The 22,769-nt window shown below is 42.7% G+C and overlaps 2 protein-coding genes across 11 annotated transcripts in view; both read right to left on the reverse strand.

Moving 5' to 3' along the window:
* Positions 1–5,713, reverse strand: part of EPS15L1 (epidermal growth factor receptor pathway substrate 15 like 1) — a 56,552-nt gene extending 50,839 nt beyond the window's left edge. For 7 of the 10 annotated variants that reach the window (XM_087729469.1, XM_087729450.1, XM_087729441.1 and 4 more), the window contains exon 1: positions 5,531–5,628. In XM_087729469.1, the coding sequence (XP_087585595.1) occupies positions 5,531–5,593 (63 nt within the window). In that variant the 5' untranslated portion in view covers positions 5,594–5,628. The other 3 variants (XM_087729494.1, XM_087729485.1, XM_087729427.1) reach the window with 1 other exon arrangement.
* A 641-nt stretch (positions 5,714–6,354) lies between these two features.
* CALR3 (calreticulin 3) lies at positions 6,355–22,728 on the reverse strand. The gene is made up of 9 exons (XM_087701705.1): positions 22,641–22,728; positions 18,571–18,672; positions 16,214–16,417; positions 15,747–15,841; positions 14,232–14,441; positions 9,497–9,610; positions 9,258–9,401; positions 8,813–8,905; positions 6,355–6,606 (listed from the first exon to the last, which is right to left on the reverse strand). The coding sequence occupies exons 1-9, from the start codon at positions 22,726–22,728 to the stop codon at positions 6,466–6,468; spliced, it is 1,191 nt and encodes a 396-aa protein (XP_087557831.1). The 3' UTR covers positions 6,355–6,465.
* Positions 22,729–22,769: the final 41 nt, after the last annotated feature.

Raw genomic sequence — 22,769 nt, forward strand, 5'->3', positions numbered from 1 at the left:
ATTTCCATGCTCCCTGCTCACGCAAGTGAGGATGCACGCGTGCTCTCCCGTCTCTTCCACGGCCCAGTTCCAAAAGGCTAAAGGCCCGGTAGTGGCCCGTGGCTCCCTGCTTTAATGAGTCCGGCTCTATTTCTGCTTGGGATCTTCTAAAAATGCCCCACCATCATTTGTTTCCAAAGAAATGGCTTAGAGTTTAGAGTTTTATTTCATTTGTATGCCGCCCTTTTCCCTGAAGGGACTCAGGGCGGCTCACAACTCAAGCAAGGGAAGGGGGATACAGACCGTTGACAACAACACAAAAACAATACATAATTAAAAAACGCAACAATCATACCATTCGAGATAGGGGCAATGATTCTTTAGCCCCAGGCCTGTCGGAACAGCCAGGTTTTAAGGGCTATGCGGAAGGCCTGGAGGGTGGTGAGGGTGCGAATCTCCACGGGGAGTTCGTTCCAGAGGGTCGGAGCAGCCACAGAGAAGGCTCTCCTCCGGGTAGTCGCCAGTCGACACTGGCCGGCGGATGGAATTCGGAGGAGGCCTAGTCTGTGCGATCTAATCGGTCTGGTGGAGGTAATTGGCAGGAGGCGGTCTCTCAAGTACCCAGGTCCAATACCATGAAGGGCTTTATAAGTGACAACTAGCGCCTTGAAGCGTATCCGGAGACCAATAGGCAGCCAGTGCAGCTCGCAGAGGATAGGTGTTACGTGGGTGAACCGAGGTGCACCCACAATTGCTCGCGCGGCTGCATTCTGGACAAGCTGAAGTCGCCGAATACTCTTCAAGGGCTGCCCCATGTAGAGCACGTTGCAGTAGTCCAGTCTGGAGATCACGCTTAGTACAAGAATAGGTATGAATCAAGTTAACAGGACTTGCATAGAAATGGCATCAGACCATTTGTAGCCAGCCAGAATACAAGGCCTAAAGATGCTGCCTCCCATCTCAGCTTCTTGTTTTTTCTGACTGCAATAACGTATCATTCACTCGCCCTCCAAAAAATTATCAATGGACAAACATTTCTTTCTTTAAACAGACTCAAGGACAGTTCAGTTGTTATCAAGGACTTCCCACTGCTCTCTAGTTTGAGTTCAGTCTAAATAACACCCAAAGGCAATATTTGGCTTTCTCTGAGAAAGCATACAGGAGCTGCATGGTGCACATTCAGTAGTGGATGATAAATACAGATAACGTTAAAAAAAATCAGTTATTGCACATGGTTATTTATTTCAGTTAATTTATATTGAAAATGGGGGGAGGGACGGAGGGACAGCCATCTTGGCTGAATTTAACGGAGATAGACTGAGACAACAAAGCATTAAGAAGCCATCACTTAGAAACTGAACTAACAACATTTTTTTTTCACAAGATCAGGAGTAAGCCCTGAAACTCAGCATGGGAACAGAATGCTATGGAAACCAGAGAGGGAGAACATAGAAGTTCCACTCTCTCTTGTCCTCAATATACAGTGCTAGAATACCATTATCACACAGATCAGGCAAAGTGCCAAATGGCCACAGAATTTCACCCCATCACTCATTCGGATCTTACTAAGTTACAGACACCCCACAACCCTAAACAATGAATAGGTTTTACTTCTGCTTTCTGCACAATTGGTTGTTTGGCACCTAACTTCAGGTAGTTGTTGAGTTATGGTCATAATTGAGGCCAACATCTCCATTGCTAAGCAAGACAATTGTCAAGTGAGTTTTGCCCCATTTTACAACCTTTCTTGCCTCAGTTGTTAAGTGAATCACTGCAGTTGTTAAATTAGTGACACTGTTGTTAAGTGAACCCAGCTTCCACATTGATTTTGCTTATCAGAAAGTGGCAAAAGATGATCCTATGACCCTGGGACACTGCAACTGTCATAAATATGAATAGTTGCCAAACATCTGAATTTTGATTATGCGACCACAGGGATGCTGCAATAGTCGTTAAGTGTGAAAAACTGTCATAAGTCACTTTATTCAGTGCCAATTAACTTTGAATGGTCACTAAATGAATGGTTGTACCTATATATTATATGCCTCCCTTCCAGAAACCATCTGTCTGTATTTGACTTCTGTTCTAATCAGCTTCAAATAGCCTGACCAATTATTAGCGCTAGTGGGAGTTTGTGTCTAGATAAGTCCTTCTGGAAAGTTTCATGAACCTCAATTCAGGCTTAATTTGAATGCCTTTCTTTTATTCTTTTTTACTGTCTGAAAGGCAAACAGAACTCACAGTGTCTAAGGTAGTCATGAAGAGCTATGCAGCTGTCTTTACGATTCCTTCGTCATCCAATGGGTAAAATAAAGGCTAACCACATGTCATGAATACCCATTCTGTTATACAGAACTGTAGCCTACCATTCGGTTTTAATGCTATGCAAAATCATCAACAATGTTTCCTCTGGTTTTCCAGCAAGAGACAGAAATCCAAATTTTATCTGCCTTGAAGGGTGGGAAAGACATGTAAGGTCAAAAGAGATTCTTTTTGCTCAAGACAAACGATAAGCTGTAACTAACAGGTCTGATGAATGGGCAGCCCAGTACAAGTTCTCATCCTACAGAATCCTGGTGTTCAGCAACCAATTCCATTTCTCACAATGAGTATGTGATATCTTTGGCAATGTATGGAAGCTGCGATAGCTCATACAAAAGCTATCCAAATACAGCCTCTTTAAGAATTGCTACTCAACAGAGCCTAGATCAAGGGTTCCCAACCTTTTCTATACCCCGCACCCCTGGAATATTTCTGATATATTCCTGCATCCTTTACAAAAGTAAATACTGACATGCGTATAATTATGCATATACACTATAATTTTGAAACTTCTAAAAACACGTTTTCGCACCCCCCTGGAATATTGTCTCGCATTCCCAGAGGGTGCAAGCACCCTTGGTTGGGAACCCCTGGCCCAGATAAAAACTCTTTATCTCTGTACATTTAGCATCCACGTGTAAGCATGCGGGGGAATACCATCAGAACACAAGAAAATGCTTCTACAATCTATTATCAGGTAGATGAAAAACATTTGTAAGGCTGGTCTAATTAGGAGCAATATCTCAGCCTATCACCAATTTTCATTGTATCAGAAAAAAAAATGGAGGAAAAGGTCCACATTAAACAATAAAAAGACTCAAAGGATTCAAGGGAAAGGATATTTTGCCTGGGCCTCTTCCTCTACAGTATACAGCCTTGGAATTTACAAGCCAGAATGAGATGCGCCCAAAGCTTCCAGAAGAGCTTGGCTTCAAAACACCCTTTCTGAAAAGAGCAATTTATAACTGACTGGTTGTGCTTGACATCTGGGCTATGCGTGGTTCTGCGCTTTTCTGCAAGCAGAGCCAACATGGAGATGCTTTCTCTGCTAGACAGCAGCCATTAACTTTGCAGGAATACAAATCAGCCTGGGCAGAAGCAGTATTCAGGGTTCTAAGGACTTTGGGTCCGTGTCCAAAAAAGGGAGCCTGGAAAACAGCACTTGGCATCAGGCATATGATTCTCACTTGAACCAGAATAAGCTCAGAAAGGATGCTCTTAGCAACATTATTTATTAACAGGCATGCCACAAATCTACTCTTTATCTATACGGAGATCGCTGGATTTTCTTTCCTATACCCAGATCTCTGAATCAGCTTCCCTCCAAGAGAAAGAGGGAAATGTTTCTTTTTCTGAGTACTCATGACACATTCCATATACACCAGAGATCCCTCTGCCACCTTCCTTTTTGGCTGAATGTTTACTGTGTAGTATTTCATTTGGGGTTGGGGGAAAGCCTGATTAAAGCCCAGTTACCTCCTTAGAATAATTAAGCAACCTGTCTATTATAGCATGAGTTTTTACTCAAAGGTCCTTAGTTAACAATTATTCCTAGAAACCTGTTCCTAGTTTGTTGGTAGGAATGGCTGTAAATCAGCCATAGGATATATGCGGGGCCGGTACACAAAGTTCTAGATTTAACCAAGGCAAGAAAGGAACACATCAATCCTGGATTATGTTTCCCCATGTAACCCTACCAGTCATTTATGAGAGTTCATCATCCAGGGTTGCACAAAACCCCTCCCTTATTGTGACAGACCTTATCCGGTAAGGCAGCCAGCTCAGTGTCAGAGGCCTTTGTATGTTCTCTCTAGTCTTGCACTAATTTCCATTCCTTGCGACATTCCTCCAATTTGGTAAGGAAATTCTTCTGTGGCTAAAGCTGCCTAAGGAACTGAAACTTCCCTTGAACTTCAATGCAGAATCCAGGCAGCTTCCAAAAGACCATTGGGACACTTTTTAATGGCATCTGAATTAGGCTGCAGGTTATGAGGCCATCAAAAAAGCTATCTTCAACTATTACAGGTTATAGACTATCTTTTCCAAAGAAGCTCTCTCGGTGCCACTTCTACAAATACATTCAGGTCGTCAAGACAGTGTTCTCCAAGGACTTTGTAATTATTATATTTTAATCCCTAGTTCTTACTTTATGGGCTAACGTGGCTTTTAAATTTGGTGGCAGTGGGTAGCTTTTTACCAAACAACTTTAGGATTTTTGGCCTTCTTTTACAAAATGTATAATATTCCATATGCTATTATTTAACAATGGGATCCTCAGATATGTTTTAATTGCTTATATATCATTGTTAAATTGCTTGTTATTCAGTAACAAATATAAGCCCTTAAAATCCTCATACTTCCCCAGTTGGCCACTAAAACGCTGGAGAAAGCAGAGCATAAAGCTGTAAGATCTACAGCCTGACTACGCCCATCTTTATCTGGAAATGATTTTTATTTGGCTTAATTTCTAGATTTCTATCAATAACAAGCTTTGTAATGTTTTCCCAGAAGAAAAGACACCACTTGCTTGAATTGGTCCCATTTCAGTCTTTCGGTTTTGTACTGGGCTTCCCAAATTTCCCAATGTTTAAGTTCTACCTCTACAAACATCTAAGCGCATAAACGGCATCATCTGGGTCCTACTTTTCCTGGGAAAGGAGAAGTACGTGGCTGGATTTGGCAGCACTTAAACTTTTCAGCACCTATTGAGAGTCTCTCCAAACACACGCACACCCACTCCTATTACACAGGCCAAGGCAACGTATTTGTGCCACAGCGGTCCTTCAATCCAATCCCGGCCTAGAGGACTTGCAGCCCCTTTTCTCTTCCTCCCGCTGTAGCATCCCCAGCCCGCTAGAGTGGCGGATATGGTGTCTTTCCAACAGCCCTGTGAGGTAGGCTGGGCTGGGTCACTTGGGCATTAAAGAAGGGGCTTCTCGGCCGTGGCCCCTGAAGGGTGGCGGCGGGACCCTCCACGTCCCACTCCTGGGGGGGCAGCCCAGCTGTCCACACACACACACACCCCGGGCTGTGTTGCCTGACCCCCTTTCCGCCGCCGAGGACGACCGGCCTTCTCCGGTCCCTCCCCGTCAGCGCCCGACGCTCCGTCTCCTCTGCTGGGAAGGGAAAAGAACGGGCGCCCCTCCCGTCCGAGAGACCACCTCCCATCAAGGTCGCGTGTTTTGCGGGGAGGAGGTGGCTGCCCTCCCCGACTCCGCTTCTGACTCACGCCGGGAGTATCTCGGCTTTCCCGAATTGCGGCCGCTCTTCCTCTTCTTCCTCCCGCCGCCATTCTCCCTTCTCATCCCTCCGCCGCCCTTCCTTTGGCTTCCCTACCTGCGCGCCGCCGCCGCCGAGGGGGCCGAGCGCCGCCATCTTCCTCCTCCTCCTCCTCCTCCTGGGAGGGGAGCGGCCAGAGACGGACGGGGCGTGGCCACGAGAAGTACAGCGGCAGCAGCAGCAGCAGCCAGCGCGCGGCCAGCGCCGCCAAGCGACCAACCGAGGAAGCGCTGAAAGAATCCCCATCGTGGCGGCGCTTCTGAAGGTCCGCGGAGGATGCTCCGGCCCCCTGACCTGCTGGGACGCGAGTCTGTCTTCCTCGCCATTATTCATGCGGAAGGGGCGCTGCTGCCTAGAAGACTTCCGAGCCTAGAAAGGGACATTTTCTCCTCTTCCTCCTCCACTTTTGCATAAGAAAGGTTTTTTTGGGGTAATTCAGAAATAGTAATGAGACAAGCCCCCCCCCCCCCTTTCCCCATGCAACCCGGAGCCCCAGACAGTCAGGTTGACTGACAAGAGTCCCTGTCCTACTGTCCCAATTTATTTGTACTCATTTCTTTCGTTCATATTTATGTTTATATATGTATACCTGCTATCTTATAATAAAAATAAATAAATTAGGGAGAGTTTTTGCAAGGATTGCAAGGTTTTTGCAAGGTTTTCGCCTTTGCAAGGATGGATGACTGGACTTGAAGGAGAGAAGAAAACAAAGTAATTAAGGACTCTCTTTGTCAACAATTTACTTTACTAAAAAAAAAATATTTTGATATCATTTCCAGCCAAAAACAAACAGTTTCCTGAGGTATCTATTTAAACAAAGGTGGTCCCCGGCCCTTAATATCTTCTTCTGTTAGCTCCAATTTAAATTCTGAGGGGGGGGGAAAGTCAGAGCTCCTCCTTCTGCGCTACAATTCTCTCAGATTTGTTCTTTTGAGGCGATTTCTTTTTTGGCATCTTCTGGGTTTTTCTCTGTTTCCCTTTCTTTTCTTTCTTTATTTCTTTCTTGCTCATTGTCTGTTCCGGCTCCTGGAAATTTTAAATAGGAAATGAAAGGTCACCTTAGGGAACCTGCTCTCATCTCAGATATCCAGCTGAGCAAATCTACTCCCTGGCAGGAATTTTCCTTGATCTGTTTCCTCCCAGCTAACCTAACATGACAACTGGAAGAACCAGCTGCAGGCGGAACAGGCTCCAGTTCCAATGCGAGCCTGTTCCAATGCCATGTGCAGCAGCTGCTGGCATTGGACAGAGCAGAGAGGTTCCCCTTTAATTTTCTCATCCAGGTGAGAAGGCTGCCAGCATCCCATTCAGGTGTACTGGGAACGTCATCTCAAGCAGCCTTACTGTGTGGCTGTGGCTATTTTGGAAAGGCACCTGCAGAACAATCGTAGTGGATTCCCTGTTCCAATGTCAGCCATCCAAGGGACGTGGACAAGGCCATGAGAGCTGTGAGTGCCTCCACATGTATACTGGACCCGTGCCCCTCCTGGCTGGTTGCTAACAGCAGGGAGGTGACACGGGGCTGGATCCAGGCAGTGGTTACCGCCTCGCTTCGGGAGGGGGTCTTCCCCCCCGCACTCAAAGCGGCGGTGGTGAGGCCCCTCCTGAAGAAACCATCTCTGGATCCAGCCGTTCTTAACAATTATTGTCCAGTCTCCAACCTCCCCTTTGTGGGGAAGGTTGTTGAGAAGGTGGTGGCCTTTCAGCTCCAGCGGTCCTTGGAGGAAGCTAGCTATCTTGACCCATTCCAGTCCGGCTTCAGGCCTGGCTACAGTACAGAAACCGCTTTGGTCGCATTGACCGATGATCTCTGGAGAGCCAGGGACGGAGGCCACGCCTCCATTCTGGTTCTTCTTGACCTCTCAGCGGCTTTCGATACCATCGACCATGGTATCCTTCTGCGACGACTGCGGGAGGTGGGGGTGGGAGGCACCGTTTTGCGGTGGTTCTCCTCTTACCTCTCGGGCAGGTCGTAGTCGGTGTTAGTTGGAGGGCAGAGATCGACCCCTAGGCCCCTAACATATGGGGTGCCGCAGGGTTCGGTCCTGTCCCCCCTACTTTTCAACATCTACATGAAACCGCTGGGTGAGATCATTCGGCGGCACGGGATAAAATACCATCAATATACGGACGATACTCAGTTGTATCTGTCCGCCCCGTGCCAACTCAATGAAGCGGTGGACGTGATGAACCAGGGACTAGAAGCCGTTAGGGACTGGATGAGGGTCAACAAACTCGTGCTCAACCCAGATAAGACCGAGTGGCTGTTGTGTTTCCCTCCCGCCAATTTGGCAAGTATTCCATCTCTCAGACTGGGGGGTCAAACATTACACCCTTCAGACAGGGTCCGCAACTTGGGAGTCCTCCTGGACCCACAGCTGACTTTTGAACACCATCTATCAGCTGTGACCAGGGGGGCATTTGCCCAGGTTCGCCTGGTGCACCAGTTGCGCCCCTACCTGAACCGGGATGCTCTCACAACAGTCACTCGTGCCCTTGTGACCTCTAGACTGGAATACTGCAACGTGCTCTACATGGGGCTGCCCTTGAGGAGTATTCGGCGACTTCAGCTAGTCCAGAATGCAGCCGCGCGAGCGATTGTGGGTGCACCTCGTTTCACCCACATAACACCTATCCTCCGCGAGCTGCACTGGCTACCTGTCGATCTCCGGACACGCTTCAAGGTGCTACTTGTCACTCATAAAACCCTCCATGGTAGTGGATCTGGGTACTTGAGAGACCGCCTACTGCCAATTACCTCCACACGACCTATTAGATCTCACCGATTGGGCCTCCTCCGGGTTCCATCTGCGGGTCAATGCCGACTGGCAACCACGCGGAGGAGGGCCTTCTTGGTGGTAGCTCCGACCCTATGGAATGATCTCCCCGTGGAGATTCGTACCCTCACCACTCTCCAGACCTTCCGCACAGCCATTAGAACCTGGCTATCCCGCCAGGCCTGGGGCTAAGATTGTACCCTCCCGAATGGTATGAATGTTGTGTTTTCTTTTAATTATGTGTTGTCATATATGTAAAAGTCTGTTTCCCCTTTCCCTTTCGGATGTGAGCCGCCCTGAGTCCCCCCAGGGAAAAGGGCGGCATACAAATAAACTTCTGAATCTGAATCTGAAAATAGACACTTTGAGAAAAAGGTCAAGTAACAGAAGAACAATATAACCACAAACGGAATCTACCCCTTGGCTGCATTCCGGAGAAGAGCACACATTCTTACCTTCGTTTTGCCCCACGTTTCATCACCAAATTTCTTCGCATGCTTTTCATCATCAGTGATCAAGAAATTATCAAAAATAGTTCCAGATCTCACCTGCCATTAAGGAACAAAACAGTGTGTCTTTATATACATTTGAATCAATAGCTCTGTGTTGCTAATCTTTTTTTCTCATGTAGGCACAGGAGTCTGTTCCAGTGATGAAATTCATTTTTTTAAAACTACTGGTTCTGTGGGCGTGGCTTGGTGGGCATGGCAGGGGAAGGATACTGCAAAATCTCCATTCCCACCCCACTCTGGGGCCAGCCAGAGGTGGTATTTGCCGGTTCTCTGAACTACTCAAAATTTCCACTCCAGAACCTGTCAGAATTTCACCCCTGGTCTGCTCACTTCAGTCAATGAAGATGGCAGAGTTATAACATATGAACCAGGAAGAGGCACAACTGACCTGCCAAAGATCTAGACCAATGACACTGATGTTCTCATAGACATAAAGGTTTGGGTCTGGCACATACTCAGGATTCACAATCTGGGGATGGAGCCAAGTGCCTTTGTAGTTGGGATTTGGGATTTTCCTGGGCCGCCACTCCCCCTGAAATAAACCAAATGTTCTCGGTTTATGGCTGCCCAAATGGCCACCCAATTCCTCAAAGTTCACTTCAAAACAAGGAAAAAGTGGTGCCATACTCTGTAGAGAGGATTCTTGAGCAGAGGAAGTCGCCAGGGGCCCTGTGTTGCATCATCCCAGTCTTTAGGTTTTTCAGCACTGTTGTCCACAATGTATGCATCAATATCCCAATCCTATCACAGGGATAAAAAAAAAGGAAAAAGAAAGAAAAGAGAAATGAGCAACTCCTGGTCATCAGGTAAAATCCACTAGCTTTATGGGGAAAACAATATTTAATATGTTTAGTATTTGGCATAGTAAATAGTTTTAATGGGCTGTGGTGGCGCAGTGGTTAGAGTGCAGTACTACAGGCTACTTCTGCTGCCTGCCGGCTGCCTGCAATTTGGCAGTTCAAATATCACTAGGCTCAAGGTTGACTCAGCCTTCCATCCTTCCAAGGTTGGTAAAATGAGGACCCAAATTGTTGGGGGAAATATGCTGACTCTGTAAACTGCTTACAGTGTCCTAGTCCAGAGAGGAAACCCACTTGGAAGTACTGTCTCGAGCTTTATTGTAAGGTTACATTAACAAAATCTGCATGTCTGAAAGTACATCTCTTACCGCTCTCCTTTACATTCCCCAAAACTAGGGAGGGTTCATTTTGAAGTGTTTGCCATGCCCACATTCCTTCCCTCTGCTGCCATTTATCAATTTGCGGCTCTTTCTCTTGTCTTCCAAAATCATTGCTAGATTCCATTGTACATCCCATGAAAAAAGAGAAATCTCTGATCCTTGGACATTCATTCCAACAGGATATTCAGCATTGGGATTTTCCTGGTTCCTTGCTCACAAATTTTTGTATTCAAAATCTGAACAGTTTCTAAAAGAATTATACCTAATTCTGATTTAATAGACTTTGAAGGATTGAAAAAAAGTGTTCTCTTTGATGTAGGGTTACAGCATCAGGCTAGAATCCAAGAGACTATGAGTTTCAGTCCCACCTTAGACATTAAGCTAGCTTGCTGACTTCGGACCAGTCACTCTCTCTCAGCCCTAGGAAGAAAAAAGCAAGAGCAAACCACTTCTGAAAAATGTGGTCAAGAAAACACCAGTGACTTTTGTCAAGTAGTTAACAGGAATCATGATCAGCTTGAAGGCGTGTGCATGCACACCCACACAGGACTGAAAATGAAATAATGTGTAGGGAGATTCAAGAGAAACGGGCAAGATAAATGCCATGAAATGGATTTAGTAATAATAAATGGAGGAAAAATAGAGATATTGTGGCTCCCATCCATTACAGATCACCATATAGTATATTGTGGGGAGTTTTGAGGGGAGGGGGTGCGTGTGTAACAGTATCATGGTGATTTGCTACAGCCATCTTCTACTACATCTTTTTCAAACTCTCAGCTCTGGAATTCATTGGAGATCTGCTCAATTCCTAACCAGGCCTGATCCTGCTTAACTTCTGAGGCCAGTCAAAGCACACTGAGTCCCGCCAATTGCTGTACCATATCCAGCCAAGTAAAGGTCTTTGATTCTCAAAAAATCAGTTTGGCAGCTCCATTTGAGAGAAAAGAGCTGTTTTTGTGCTCAGGGCTTTTACATGTAAGCCATCAGGCAGCAATAGCCACTTATAATGCTCTGTTTGGGAGGTGACAAGCACTGGCAGATTACACCAGTGCTAGAGGTAACCTCTGCTGCAAAACTGGAAGTGGCCACTAGAGAACAGAAAAGGTAATTGTCCTCTGTAGCTCTCTGCTGCCATCTAGAGGTCGTTCTTGTCAGTATGCACAGAGACTGAAGGTTGCTCACCTGAGTCTTTTTGCCTATTGCTTTCTTTTGTAAAGTAAACACCTAGATTCTGCTGAAGGTGGCATGCTGACTCTGTAGCAAAGCACAATAAGGTTGATTATTTTGAAGCCTGAAGGTGTAGCTGAGTCCCCATCTCTAGTGGGTTCTACCACATCTGCCTTGATTCTAGTCACGCCACAGTCTCCAAATACCTTAAGCAAATTTAAATCTTCAGGGCCAGATTAGTGGACCCCTAACACAAAACATTGATTTTATGATTTACATGCAAACAAAGCTCTGAGAAATTCTGAAGAATAAATCTCACAGGAATATAAACACATTTATAAAGCAAAACAGAAGAGCCAGGTAAGTAAAGACCGATATGCCCAATTGCATTTCCACGTTAATGAGAAAGGAATAAATTTGTTACAGTGAGATAGAAACCCTAACATGATGCTTAGCAAAAGGTAGTGCAGATTTGCCAAGGAAAAAGAAACCCTGCATTTTTACAAAATTCAGTTACTAGCTAATTTTATTACAAATGTTATCTACATAATTTATCTTACAATTAGCAAAGGAAAGGTCAAAATCCTTTTTATATCCCAGTAGGCCAACTGGCTAATTGCCCATAAGGAACACACAAAACCTATAGCCAATCCAGAGTGGTCAGTACAGATAGCCATCGGTATATCTTGTGGCATACTTCTGCTGCATGAGCTACATTATTTAGCTTCCAAGTGGAATTAATGTGTGTGTGTGTATACATGTACACATATCTTTGTTTTTCATTTTTTTAATATTACTCACACATCCCATTTATTTACTGAGTTATTTATTGGCTATTTAAATAAATACAAGATGTGGTTATCACCCATAGTATAAAATCCATCACGGTATAGGATTTAGCTATTTGAGAAAATTCGTTCATTTCCATTGTTTCTGCCTACCCTGTAACAATGGACAGAGGGTGTACTGTGGTTCCCATCTTTAAAGCAGCGCCATCTGATGGAAACTAGGTGGCATGCTTTCTCAGCTGTAGTACCTGTCCCTCTGCAAGAGCATTTCCCAGATGGTTTGAATAGCCCTCACTCGCTGTCCTTTTAATTAAACCTGAAGGCCTTCCATAGGCTCTGGAATAGATAGGGATATATTCCCATCTTGAATGAGATTATTTTAATAGCTGTGATATGATTGCTTCCTCGCTATAGCTTCCTTGCATTTTTTTAAAATTGTTTTATAGACAAGATGTGTTTTGCAGAGTCATTGTGGGTTGACTTTATAAAATTTAATTCTAGAATGTAAATCAATAAGCATAGTTAAGAATTTAAACATAAGTAAAACCTGATTAACATAATGGTCTTTCACATCTTTCTAAATTGTAACAGGAACAAGGCCAGGCTACAACTCTGGAAGAAGTACATTGCATAATATGAAGGCAAAAACTGATAAGGCAAATGACCTAATCTTGTCGGCCAAGCCCCTCCACAATTGCTGGTGCAGAAATACCATTTCAGATTTCATGCATCTTCCCTGCATATAAGATGAATTTGCCCGCCAATGCTGGCACAAAGAAATGGGAAGGTACATATCAGCAGCTGCCCATTCTTCGTTTGCATGCCCTTCCACAAAGGACAAAACTTATAAGACCTGCTACATGCTCTTCCTACTAGACAAGAGACACACTGGCTTTTCCCGTCCACCACTTATGCTCCTTTTTCTATAAAGGAGGAAACAAGAATGGTGATTTTCCAGATCTTAAACAAATAAAAGGATGTTAGTGGGTGAATCTTTTAAAGACTGGGTGGGCTTTTCTTCCCTAACTCATCCATCTGCATATTACATATTTGTTGATTAAAATCCAGCCCCACGTGATTGAATGGATGATTTTATTTTAAATAATTGTACTTTTAATATTCTATGTTTTTGCTTTTGTTGTGAGCCACCCAGAGTCCCTAGGGAGTGGGCGGCATACAAATCTTATTAAAGTTGCAAAGTTGCAAAGTTACTTCACCCCCCACCCACCCCAGGTTTGGATCTGATTCCTAAAGCAGACCTTTCATCTATATAATCTATTATTAATATAATATACAGTGGTGAAATTCAATTTTTTTACTACCGGTTCTGTGGGCATGGCTTGGTGGGCATAGCAGGGGAAGGATACTGCAAAATCTCCATTCCCCCCCCCCACTCTGGGGCCAGCCAGAGGAGGTATTTGCCGGTTCTCTGAACTACTCAAAATTTCCGCTACCAGTTCTCTAAAATCTGCTGACTTTTACCCCTGATAATATACCCTACGATAAGATACAATATCAATGTAAAAAAACACTAGTCGATTGGATTTTCTCAAATTTGCAGTTGACACAGAATTTGGAAAACAAACGGGAGGGAGGAAACCTGATCTTGTCAGAATGTGGTCAACTGAAGTCAACAATAATTTGGAGAGACAAATTGAAATGACAGCAATGGTACATGCTTAGCAAAAGGATCTCAGGTTTGTAGATCATCAATCATATCAAAAAGATGTAAGGATTGTTCAGACCCTCACAATCTGAACAAGAGAGTATGATGTATAGTTTCTATCTCGTGAGAAGTAGTAACTTGACTCTCTGTAGCACTAATCTATTTGTATGTTACTTGACACACTGAGTCCAGTTGTGGATGCTGTACTTTAAAATGGAATGAACTTGGCGAAGAGCAACAAAAATTTGTCAGCATCTCCTAGGTGGGAAAGTACTTTTAGCCAGAGAAGACCTAATGGCATTTTTAAAACCGTCAAAAGGCTATCCCTAAGATGAAAAATGCTTATGCAGGTTCTCCATTACAAGGGAATGGTGTTTGATCAAAGGTTCCCCTTGCACATATATGCTAGTCTTTCCCGACTCTAGTTAATGCTAGGACAATTATTTTAATCATAAAATCCATACATTCTCCTTGTGGCTAGCCATTTGTTGGGGATGCCCTTGTGCTGGATTTTTCCCATTGGACAGGAGATTGTCCACTTCCATCTTAGAGCATCACCTCTGGCTTAGTGTCCTCTGGATCATCAATTTCAGCTTCATCATCCCAATTCTCTGGTTTCTTCACCGCTGGATCATTTATTCTCCTCGGTGGCAAGAAGTCCCAGTCATCTTCTAAAATGCCTGATATCACCACTTTATTATCAATTTTCACTTTATATGTGTGATCCGATTTTAAAACCAACGTATATAAGTGTGTGAATCCATCCACCTAAATAAAATGTAGAGAAAGATCAATATTGGTTTGTTTCAACACCTTCAATAAAACTAATTCCAGACAGATGGCCATAATAAAATTCTCTGCTACAACATCCTACCTGTCAATGATTACTTCAGCTTCGACCTCAATATTACATGGGCAAACAATAGATGCAAACTCAAGGTAAACTGCTCCAAACTCAATTGCAGAAAATACGACTTCAGTAACAGAGTGGTCAACAGCTGGAATGCTCTACCTGACTCCGTTGTTACTTCCTCAAACCCCCACAGCTTCAATCTCAAACTGTCTACCGTGGACCTCTCCCCATTCCTAAGAGGACCATAAAGGAGCCATGCATAAGCACACCAGCGTGTCTACCGCCCCTGTCCTACTGTCCCTATTTATTTGTACTCATTTCCTTTGTTCATATCCATGTTTATTGTATTTGTATTGTATTTTATTATTTGTATGCTGCCCTTCTCCGGGAGGACTCAGGGCGGCGAACAATTCAAAGGGGGAAAAAAGGGGGAACATAAAAGACAAAATATAAATAATAAAAGTAGGCAACAGTCGCACAACCATACATGTCGAGAGGGGAGGGAACTCATCACCCCCAGGCCTGCCGACAAAGCCAGGTTTTGACAGCTTTTCAGAAGGCCTGGAGAGAGGTGAGGGTCCGAATCCCTGCGGGGAGTTCATTCCAGAGGGCCGGAGCTGCCACAGAGAAGGCCCTCCCCCGGGTAATAGCCAGGTGGCATTGGCTGGTAGATGGCACCTGGGGGAGGCCAACCCTGTGAGATCTAATGGGTCTGTGGGAGGTAATTGGCAGCATAGGTAATTATACTGATACCTGTTATCTTGTACATGTTTGACAAACTAAACTAAAATAAATAATAGTGTGCAGCAACATCACACAAGTCTAGTAAATGTGTAAAGTATTCATACAACAGCGCTTGCTCTCTGTAAACATGGAGAGGATTTTAGATTAACCATATAGTAATTTTAACCAAATAGCAACTGCGTTGTTTGCTATACAAAATATCATTTATGTGTGTTTTTGTCTACTAAAGCATATTGCAGTTAAAAAAAGTATTTTTGAGTCATGCATGACTCTTGAAAATTATATGGGCATATTAATAGTTTTCTTGGCAACAAATGATATTCTTCCATGACATTTTTTCCAATTTCCCAGTTTAGCTTACGAGCTTAGTATTGTTTTATTATAGTTAACCGACATCTTTTATCTGACTTTGGTGGCTCAAGATCAGAATATTATGGATCACAACTTTTAATTATCATTATTTTTTTAATACTTACTTTGCAGCGAATTTGTTTCTTAACAGGATAAACTTTGTTCTTGTAGTTTAAAATGATGTGGACTTTTTTTGTATCAGAACCACATATATCAGGCCCTGAAACAGATAACAAAATTTGCCCTTTTTTGTTATTTAAAGTACAGAAAATGTCTCAGATTTTTTCAGATTGATAAAATCTTTGGCTTTCCAAAAATAATGAAACTTTCTACCTATCTCCAGTAATAACTGCAGATAAAAATATAAGAATCACAACTATCAGGATCTTCTGCGATTAAAGCCTATAATACAGAAGCTAAAAGGGAGCTTTGGAAGTATTTTAGTCAAATTTATCTTAGATGAATTTTAATGAGTAATTATAGTTTTATACCTCTGTCTAGGATTCCTCCTTATTAATTTTGGGTCTTAGTGCAAAATGTTAGTGCCAATTTTGTTCCACAGTTTTAGGTAAGTTTATCAAAAGCAACTCACCAAACATGATGTAGTAAAGAGATTCCCCATTCATATTCTTTTGGTTCAGATTGGAGGGAAATAATTTCACATAACCACCTCCACAGTCAATTTTCTGTTCATGCTTTACTGTATACTGAATTACCAATGTTTTTCCCTTATTGCTGAATGGTTTAAATCGTGATGAGATGGCATAAAACTTTAAATTTTCAGTTGTCTGCAGACCTAGAGTATATGAGAAATCATTTCACACAGACATCAAAATTGTAAATAGAATTACCAAAGTGCTTTGATTATATAATAATTAGAAAACAATAGAAGCATATCCCTAGCATGGGGAAGGGAAAGAGAGCACAAATATCACACTTCAGACACTTATATTGGAAATCAGCATGGCTGCATAAAGAACTGACAAATTGAAAGAGAAAAAAGATAAGTATAAAAAGTGGAAAGTGGGGGACATAATTAAGGCAGAATATCAGCAAATAGCCCGAACATGTAAAGATGAAGTGAGGAAAGCTAAGGATCACAATGAAGAAAGCAGTGGTGGGTTTCAAAATTTTTTGGAACCTCTTCTGTAGATGTGGCCTGCTTTCCGGGTCCACTGGTGGAACCTCTTCTAACCAGTTCGGTAGATTTGATGAACCGGTTCTACCGAATAGGTGCTACCGAATAGGTGTGAACTGGTAGGACCCCACCTCTGGAAGAAAGGCTTGCCACAAAAGTAAAACATAACAAAAAAAGCTTCTTCCAACATGTTAAAAACAAGAAAAAGGTTAAGGAAACAATTGGTCCATTGCTGGGAGAAAGAGGCAAAAAGGTGACAAGCAACAGGGGGAAAGCAGAACTAGGGATAGAATCAAGATCACGTGAAGTGTTAATACCACTTTATAATGCCTTGGTAAGGCCACGCTTGGAATACTGCATCCAGTTTTGGTCACCATGATGTAGAAAAGATGTGGAGACTCTAGAAAGAGTGCAGAGAAAAGCAACAAAGATAATTAGGGGACTGGAGACTAAAACGTATGAAGAACGGTTGCAGGAACTGGGCATGTCTAGTTTAATGAAAAGAAGGACTAGGGGAGACATGATAGCAGTCTTCCAATATCTCAGGGGTTGCCACAAAGAAGAGGGAGTCAAACTATTCTCCAAGGCACCTGAATGCAAGAAGCAATGGGTGGAAACTAATCAAGGAGAGAAGCAACTTAGAACTGAGGAGAAATTTCCTGATAGTTAGAACAATTAATAAATGGAACAGCTTGCCTCCAGAAGTTGTGAATGTCCCAACACTGGAAGTCTTTAAGAAGATGTTGGATAGCCATTTGTCTGAAATGGTTTAGGGTTTCCTGCCTAGGCAGGGGGTTGGACTAGAAGACCTCCAAGGTCCCTTCCAACTCTGCTATTGTATTGTAAATGGAGAATAAATTTATTTACCTTGGAGTCTTCTAATCCAACCCCCTGCTCAAGCAGAAACCCTATATAACATTTCAGATGATGATTGCCCATGTCCAATCTCTTAAAAAAACTTCCAGGGTTGGAGCACCCGCAACTTCTGGAGGCAAGTTGTTCCAGCTAACCCCATTGGTGTACATAGGACATGCCCAAGACTATGTTGGAAGAAATGTCCTTCTGGGTTCAGTTCCAAGTAGGGGAAAAGACACTGGAAACATGGAGGCTGCTTGGAAAGATGGTTTAATGGTGGACAGGATCACATGGCGAGTTCCTGGACAGAAAAGGGGGATCACATGCTTCAAGAGGTTGGGTGAAGAAGAAAAAAGGACTGTGATGCTAAATTCCCTGGTTTATGTCCTCTGTAGGACCCCGCCTGGGGGCTTCCCGTTCCTATGCAAGAAATGTACTCTGATTGGTTGTTAAACTCCCATCGGGCCATGCAGGGGTAACTCTGTAGACTGTCCTGCTGGCTGATGCAATCCTCCCAGGTGCCATGTAATGAGATGGGTCAAAGGCTAATCCTACCTTTGTTATGTAGAACAGACTGGCCCAGGCCCCAATTGCTCATTGACAAAGTGGGGGGGGGGGAAGCTTCAGGGAGATACTTTGTCTTTAAAAACATGTTTCTCCCTTTTCAAATCCATGGAAATATAGTATTCTGCATTTTTAATATTTTCTAGGATATTTCATTCTTCTAGGAGAGGGGTGGATGCTAACTTCTTACAACTATGAACCTGAAATTAGCAGAAATGAACTCTGACTTAGAACCAAGGACAGATGGGGAGAAGACAAAAGCAAACTCTCATGACTGGGTCTTAGTACTTATAATCTCCGTGTGAACTTAAAAAAAAATCTAAGGCACATAAATCATATCCAAATGATGAGCATCCATATAAATAATTATGAATTTCATATTAACTACAAACCTTTGTCTGCTTCACGATCGCCGTAAAAGTTTCCAGCTGTCAACCTAAATTTTCCATAGTTGGATTTATGCTGAGAGACCACCCATCTCTCCTTCCATTTTGCTGTTAACAAAAATGAAAATATTTGTCACCAAATGGAACTGTTCGTAAGAGTAATCCAGGAACCAGAAACAAAACCAGAGACAGGCCATACGCATGGTAAATGCAATACATAATGGGCAGAGGGCTAATGATAGGTATAAAAAGTTGGAGTGGATAGATAACACATACATATTATATGATCTATTACACACATGTACATATGCACCTATCCCTGTACATCAGTGGCGGGATTAAAATAATTTAACAACCGGTTCTCTGCCCTAACGATTTCTTCCAACAACCAGTTCGCCAAACTGCTCAGAAAGTTAACAACCGGCTCTCCCGAAGTGGTGCGAACTGGTTGAATCCCACCACTGCTGTACAAGCAGTCATTGCACATTTGGACAAAAATCAGATTAAAATGACAGGCACTCAACAAGTAAAAAACATAAGACATGGAAATGGAAATCAAGAAGAATGCTGTCAATTCAGACTTTAAATGCTTAACTGTCCTAAAATCAGCATCGACTCTTTTGATGAAAAGAAATGAGCAGTTAAACACAGACTGCAACTACAAAAGATTTTTGGTCATCCACAAGACCACTGTTTTTGCAGCAAAGTCTTAACATGACTTTTCTGCTGGAAGTGGTTACAACTGCTACAGAGTAGTTGGAAATCACCTATTCAGTAGAGAGAGAACGAGAAGAAGAAAAAAGCAAGTCAGAGTTGACTGCAGGGATATTAAATTATTTTAGAAGCATTGTAAAAGTATGTATGATACTTATTTAATTCTATAGAGGTCTGAATTGCTCTACTATATTATACAATACATACTGGTAATATACACAAGAGAACATAGAAGGATTGAACAATGGAGTCCTTGGTGCTCTCTCAGATGGTTGTTTGCTTGCAGACATTTTATCACCCAACTAAGTAATATCATCAGTGGCCCCGAGTGTGGAGTTTGCTCCCTGTCTATATGTAATAGCTTGCTTGGCCAGTTTTGGTGTAGGATGTTGCTTTCTCCTTGATAGTTGCCTAGGGCTAATTTTTATTTATCTAGATGTTTCCTGCTGAGAGGATACGTTTTGGTCTTTTTGTTTCCTTCATAGCTTTTCTGTTGTCTCTTGAATGGTGTGTAAATATGGTGTATTTCTATGTGTCCATTGAAGGCTGATTTGTCTGAATGCCCAACTTCCAGGAATTCCTCATTCTTTTTGCTTTTAGCTTGATCTAAGTTTTTCACAGTTTACTAATTGAGTCAATTAAGAAGCTAAAAGAAAAAAAAAAGAGGATGAATACATCCTCTCTAGCAGCCAACACCCAAATAAGCTGGGATTAACTCTAGGCAAACAATCAAGCAGAAAACCACATCCCCATCAAAACTGACAGGGAAAGCTATTGAATGTAAACAAGGAGCAAACACCTCTTTGACTGCACTGATGTTACCTAGGTGGGTAATGAAATGCAAGCAAACAACCAAGCTCAGAGAGCAGTAAGGACTCCACTACTATATCATCCTAAAGATCTAAGTGACAGATAATAGCAACAATTTTTGTTTTGGGGATTTATCTGAATTTTAATTGGTTGACTCTTTAGCCAATCAGCAAATCCTTTAATAATGAAAAAAAATCTCTGCAAAATGGAATATGCATGAAAGCTTTTTAAATGAATAAAAACCTAATTGTACTATCTCTGGAGGGGGTTGCTGCGTATTTGTGTTATTACATTTATGGGTGGCCAAAGATATTGGTTTACAGCCTCTACTTTGTCATAGATATTGGCTGACAACTCCATTTCTCCTCAAGGAAACCCAACTGGCTGTGAAATAACTTGAAACCGGCACAAGTAAATGTCATCCATCATTATTTATTCCACAGCCAATAAAGTAGCCATGCTTTTGATTATGCTTTAACAAATTCTTGAAACAATAGAACAAATGAAAATGGCATGAACATAATTATCGGTATTCCTAATATTTTGTAGCACACCCTTTTGAGACAATAACTGCAATCAAGATTTTCTGTAGCTCTGAATAATTTATCACATTCTTCTTGAGTTATCTTCTTCTCTAATTGTCTTAGGTCTGATGGGTTTCTCCTCCCAAATGGGAGTTTCAGCTCTTTCCATAATATTCTATTGGATTCAGATCAGGATTCATAGCAGGCTACTTCACAACAGTCCAATGCTTGTCTTTCAATGATTCTTGGGTTCTTTTAGATGTACCACATGTTGTGGGTCATTCTCCTGCTGGATGAGCATGACTTATGGTTGAGACTATTTTCTTATTTCAATGCACCCTGAACAGATTCAAGCCCCAGTAACATTATACAATTATAGTTACTGATTGATTGAACGAATGAATGAATGGTGGAGCCCCTTCCATGTCTTAATAAGGATAGTAGTATTTCTTTTAAAAACATTGTCTTCTGTAAATATAGAGGTGCTGTGACATACACAAACGCTGTAATTTGCTTCATCTGTCAAAGGAGGTTCTTCTAGAGAGGCTGTGGCTTGTCAACATACATTTTAACAAACTCCTGTCTGGCTTTTTCATGTCTCTTTCTTTCAGAAGTGGGGTCTTCCTAGGTCTTCTACGATGGAGCCACTTTTAGTCAGACAGTGACAGAAATCATCTGTGGTCTGTTTCGAAGATCCTCCATTCATTGATTCTTCTGTTCAATCTTGTCAACTTTCTTCTTTCAGCCATGATCCAGAAGGTTGGTTAAGGTGCCAGCGACTTCAAATTTAAATTTCTTGATAAGATTAGCAAGAAGGGTTATAGGATCGTGAGGCTCTTTGGAGTCGGTTTTACAGCCTTTACCATGCTTACCTATTACTGTAACTTCTTCCTTTCCTCCTGACAACTCTTAGCTTTTTGTCTTTATTCACTAAGCTGTGCACAATGACACAAAATGCCAAATACCACCCACTCCTTGTCTGCTATCTTAATCCTTCCACCTTTTGCACAATATCACATCCATCACATTTAGGCTAGAGTTAACGGTTCTCCGGCCTTTGCAGTCCAGATCCAATGGCTTCATTTACAGGAGCAAGGTATTTAAAAAAAACACTTTTACATAATGGAGAATTTAATGTAAATACTATATCATTACTGTTTGAACATCTTCCCTTTTCATACCAAGCATTAACTTCTAAAAGACTAAGTCTGAGTTCCTATGGCGTATAGAGACAGGTCAGCAAAGAGCTAGTACAGGTAATCCTCAATTTACAACACTTCATTTAGTGACGTTCAGTTACAATGGCATTGAAAAAAAGTGACTTATGGCCATTTTTCACACTTAATGACCATTGCAGTAAACCCCGAGGTGGTGTCATTTATATTTGGCTGTTTGACAACTGGTTCATATTTATGACGGATGTAGTGTCCCAGGGTCACGTGACCCCTTTTGCAGCCTTCTGCCCAGCAAAGTCAATGGGGAAGCCAGTTTCACTTATTCACCATGTTACTAACTTAACAATTGCTGCAATTCCCTTAGCAAATGGAGCAAGAAAAGTCGTAAAATGGGGCAAAACTCACTTTGAGAAATGCCTCACTTAACAACATACATTTTCGCTGCAATTGGAGTCATAAATCATAAATCATATATATATATACATATACATACATACATACATACATACACACACACACACACACACACACACACACAGGTTCAGTGTGGCTATTAACTTTGGTTGGGTTCTTGGCACGTTGCCTGAACTCAACTCCTTGGCTCATTTGTTGTCCAAATGGGCAACCTTTAAAATGGCTTAAGGCAGAGGTCTTCAAACTTGGCAACTTTAAGACTTGTGGACTTCAACTCCCAGAATTCTCCAGCCAGCAGCTGGCTGGAGAATTCTGGGAATTGAAGTCCACAAGTCTTAAAGTTGCCAAGTTTGGGGACTCCTGGCTTAAGGAATCATTTCGCCCCAGTCACTTGCCGACGTGACCCCGCCCCTTGCCCCGCCCTTGCTGCTGCCGCCACCTCCGTCCAGAAACTGCTCCCGGAAATAGACGGTGCCATGGACTGGCAGAAGCAGAGCTAAAGCCAAAATCAAGGTGAGCGATCCCATCGAAAGACAGCAGGGAACAAAAACTGCTGAAGCAACGGCTG

This window comes from Thamnophis sirtalis, unplaced genomic scaffold (genome assembly GCF_051295495.1).
Source record: "Thamnophis sirtalis isolate CommonGarterSnake01/CBP01778 unplaced genomic scaffold, rThaSir2_p1.2 scaffold_1, whole genome shotgun sequence".
Classification (NCBI taxonomy): domain Eukaryota; kingdom Metazoa; phylum Chordata; class Lepidosauria; order Squamata; family Natricidae; genus Thamnophis; species Thamnophis sirtalis.

Excerpts from the sequence above, each read along its gene's own strand:
- CALR3 (XM_087701705.1), bottom strand. The coding sequence starts at position 22,728 with ATGGGATCGCTCACCTTGATTTTGGCTTTAGCTCTGCTTCTGCCAGTC. Across the intron at positions 14,442-15,746 it reads AGAAACAAATTCGCTGCAAA|GTGGATGGATTCACACACTT; the intron begins GTAAGTATTAAA and ends CATTTTATTTAG. Across the intron at positions 6,607-8,812 it reads AAACGTGGGGCAAAACGAAG|GAGCCGGAACAGACAATGAG; the intron begins GTAAGAATGTGT and ends TAAAATTTCCAG.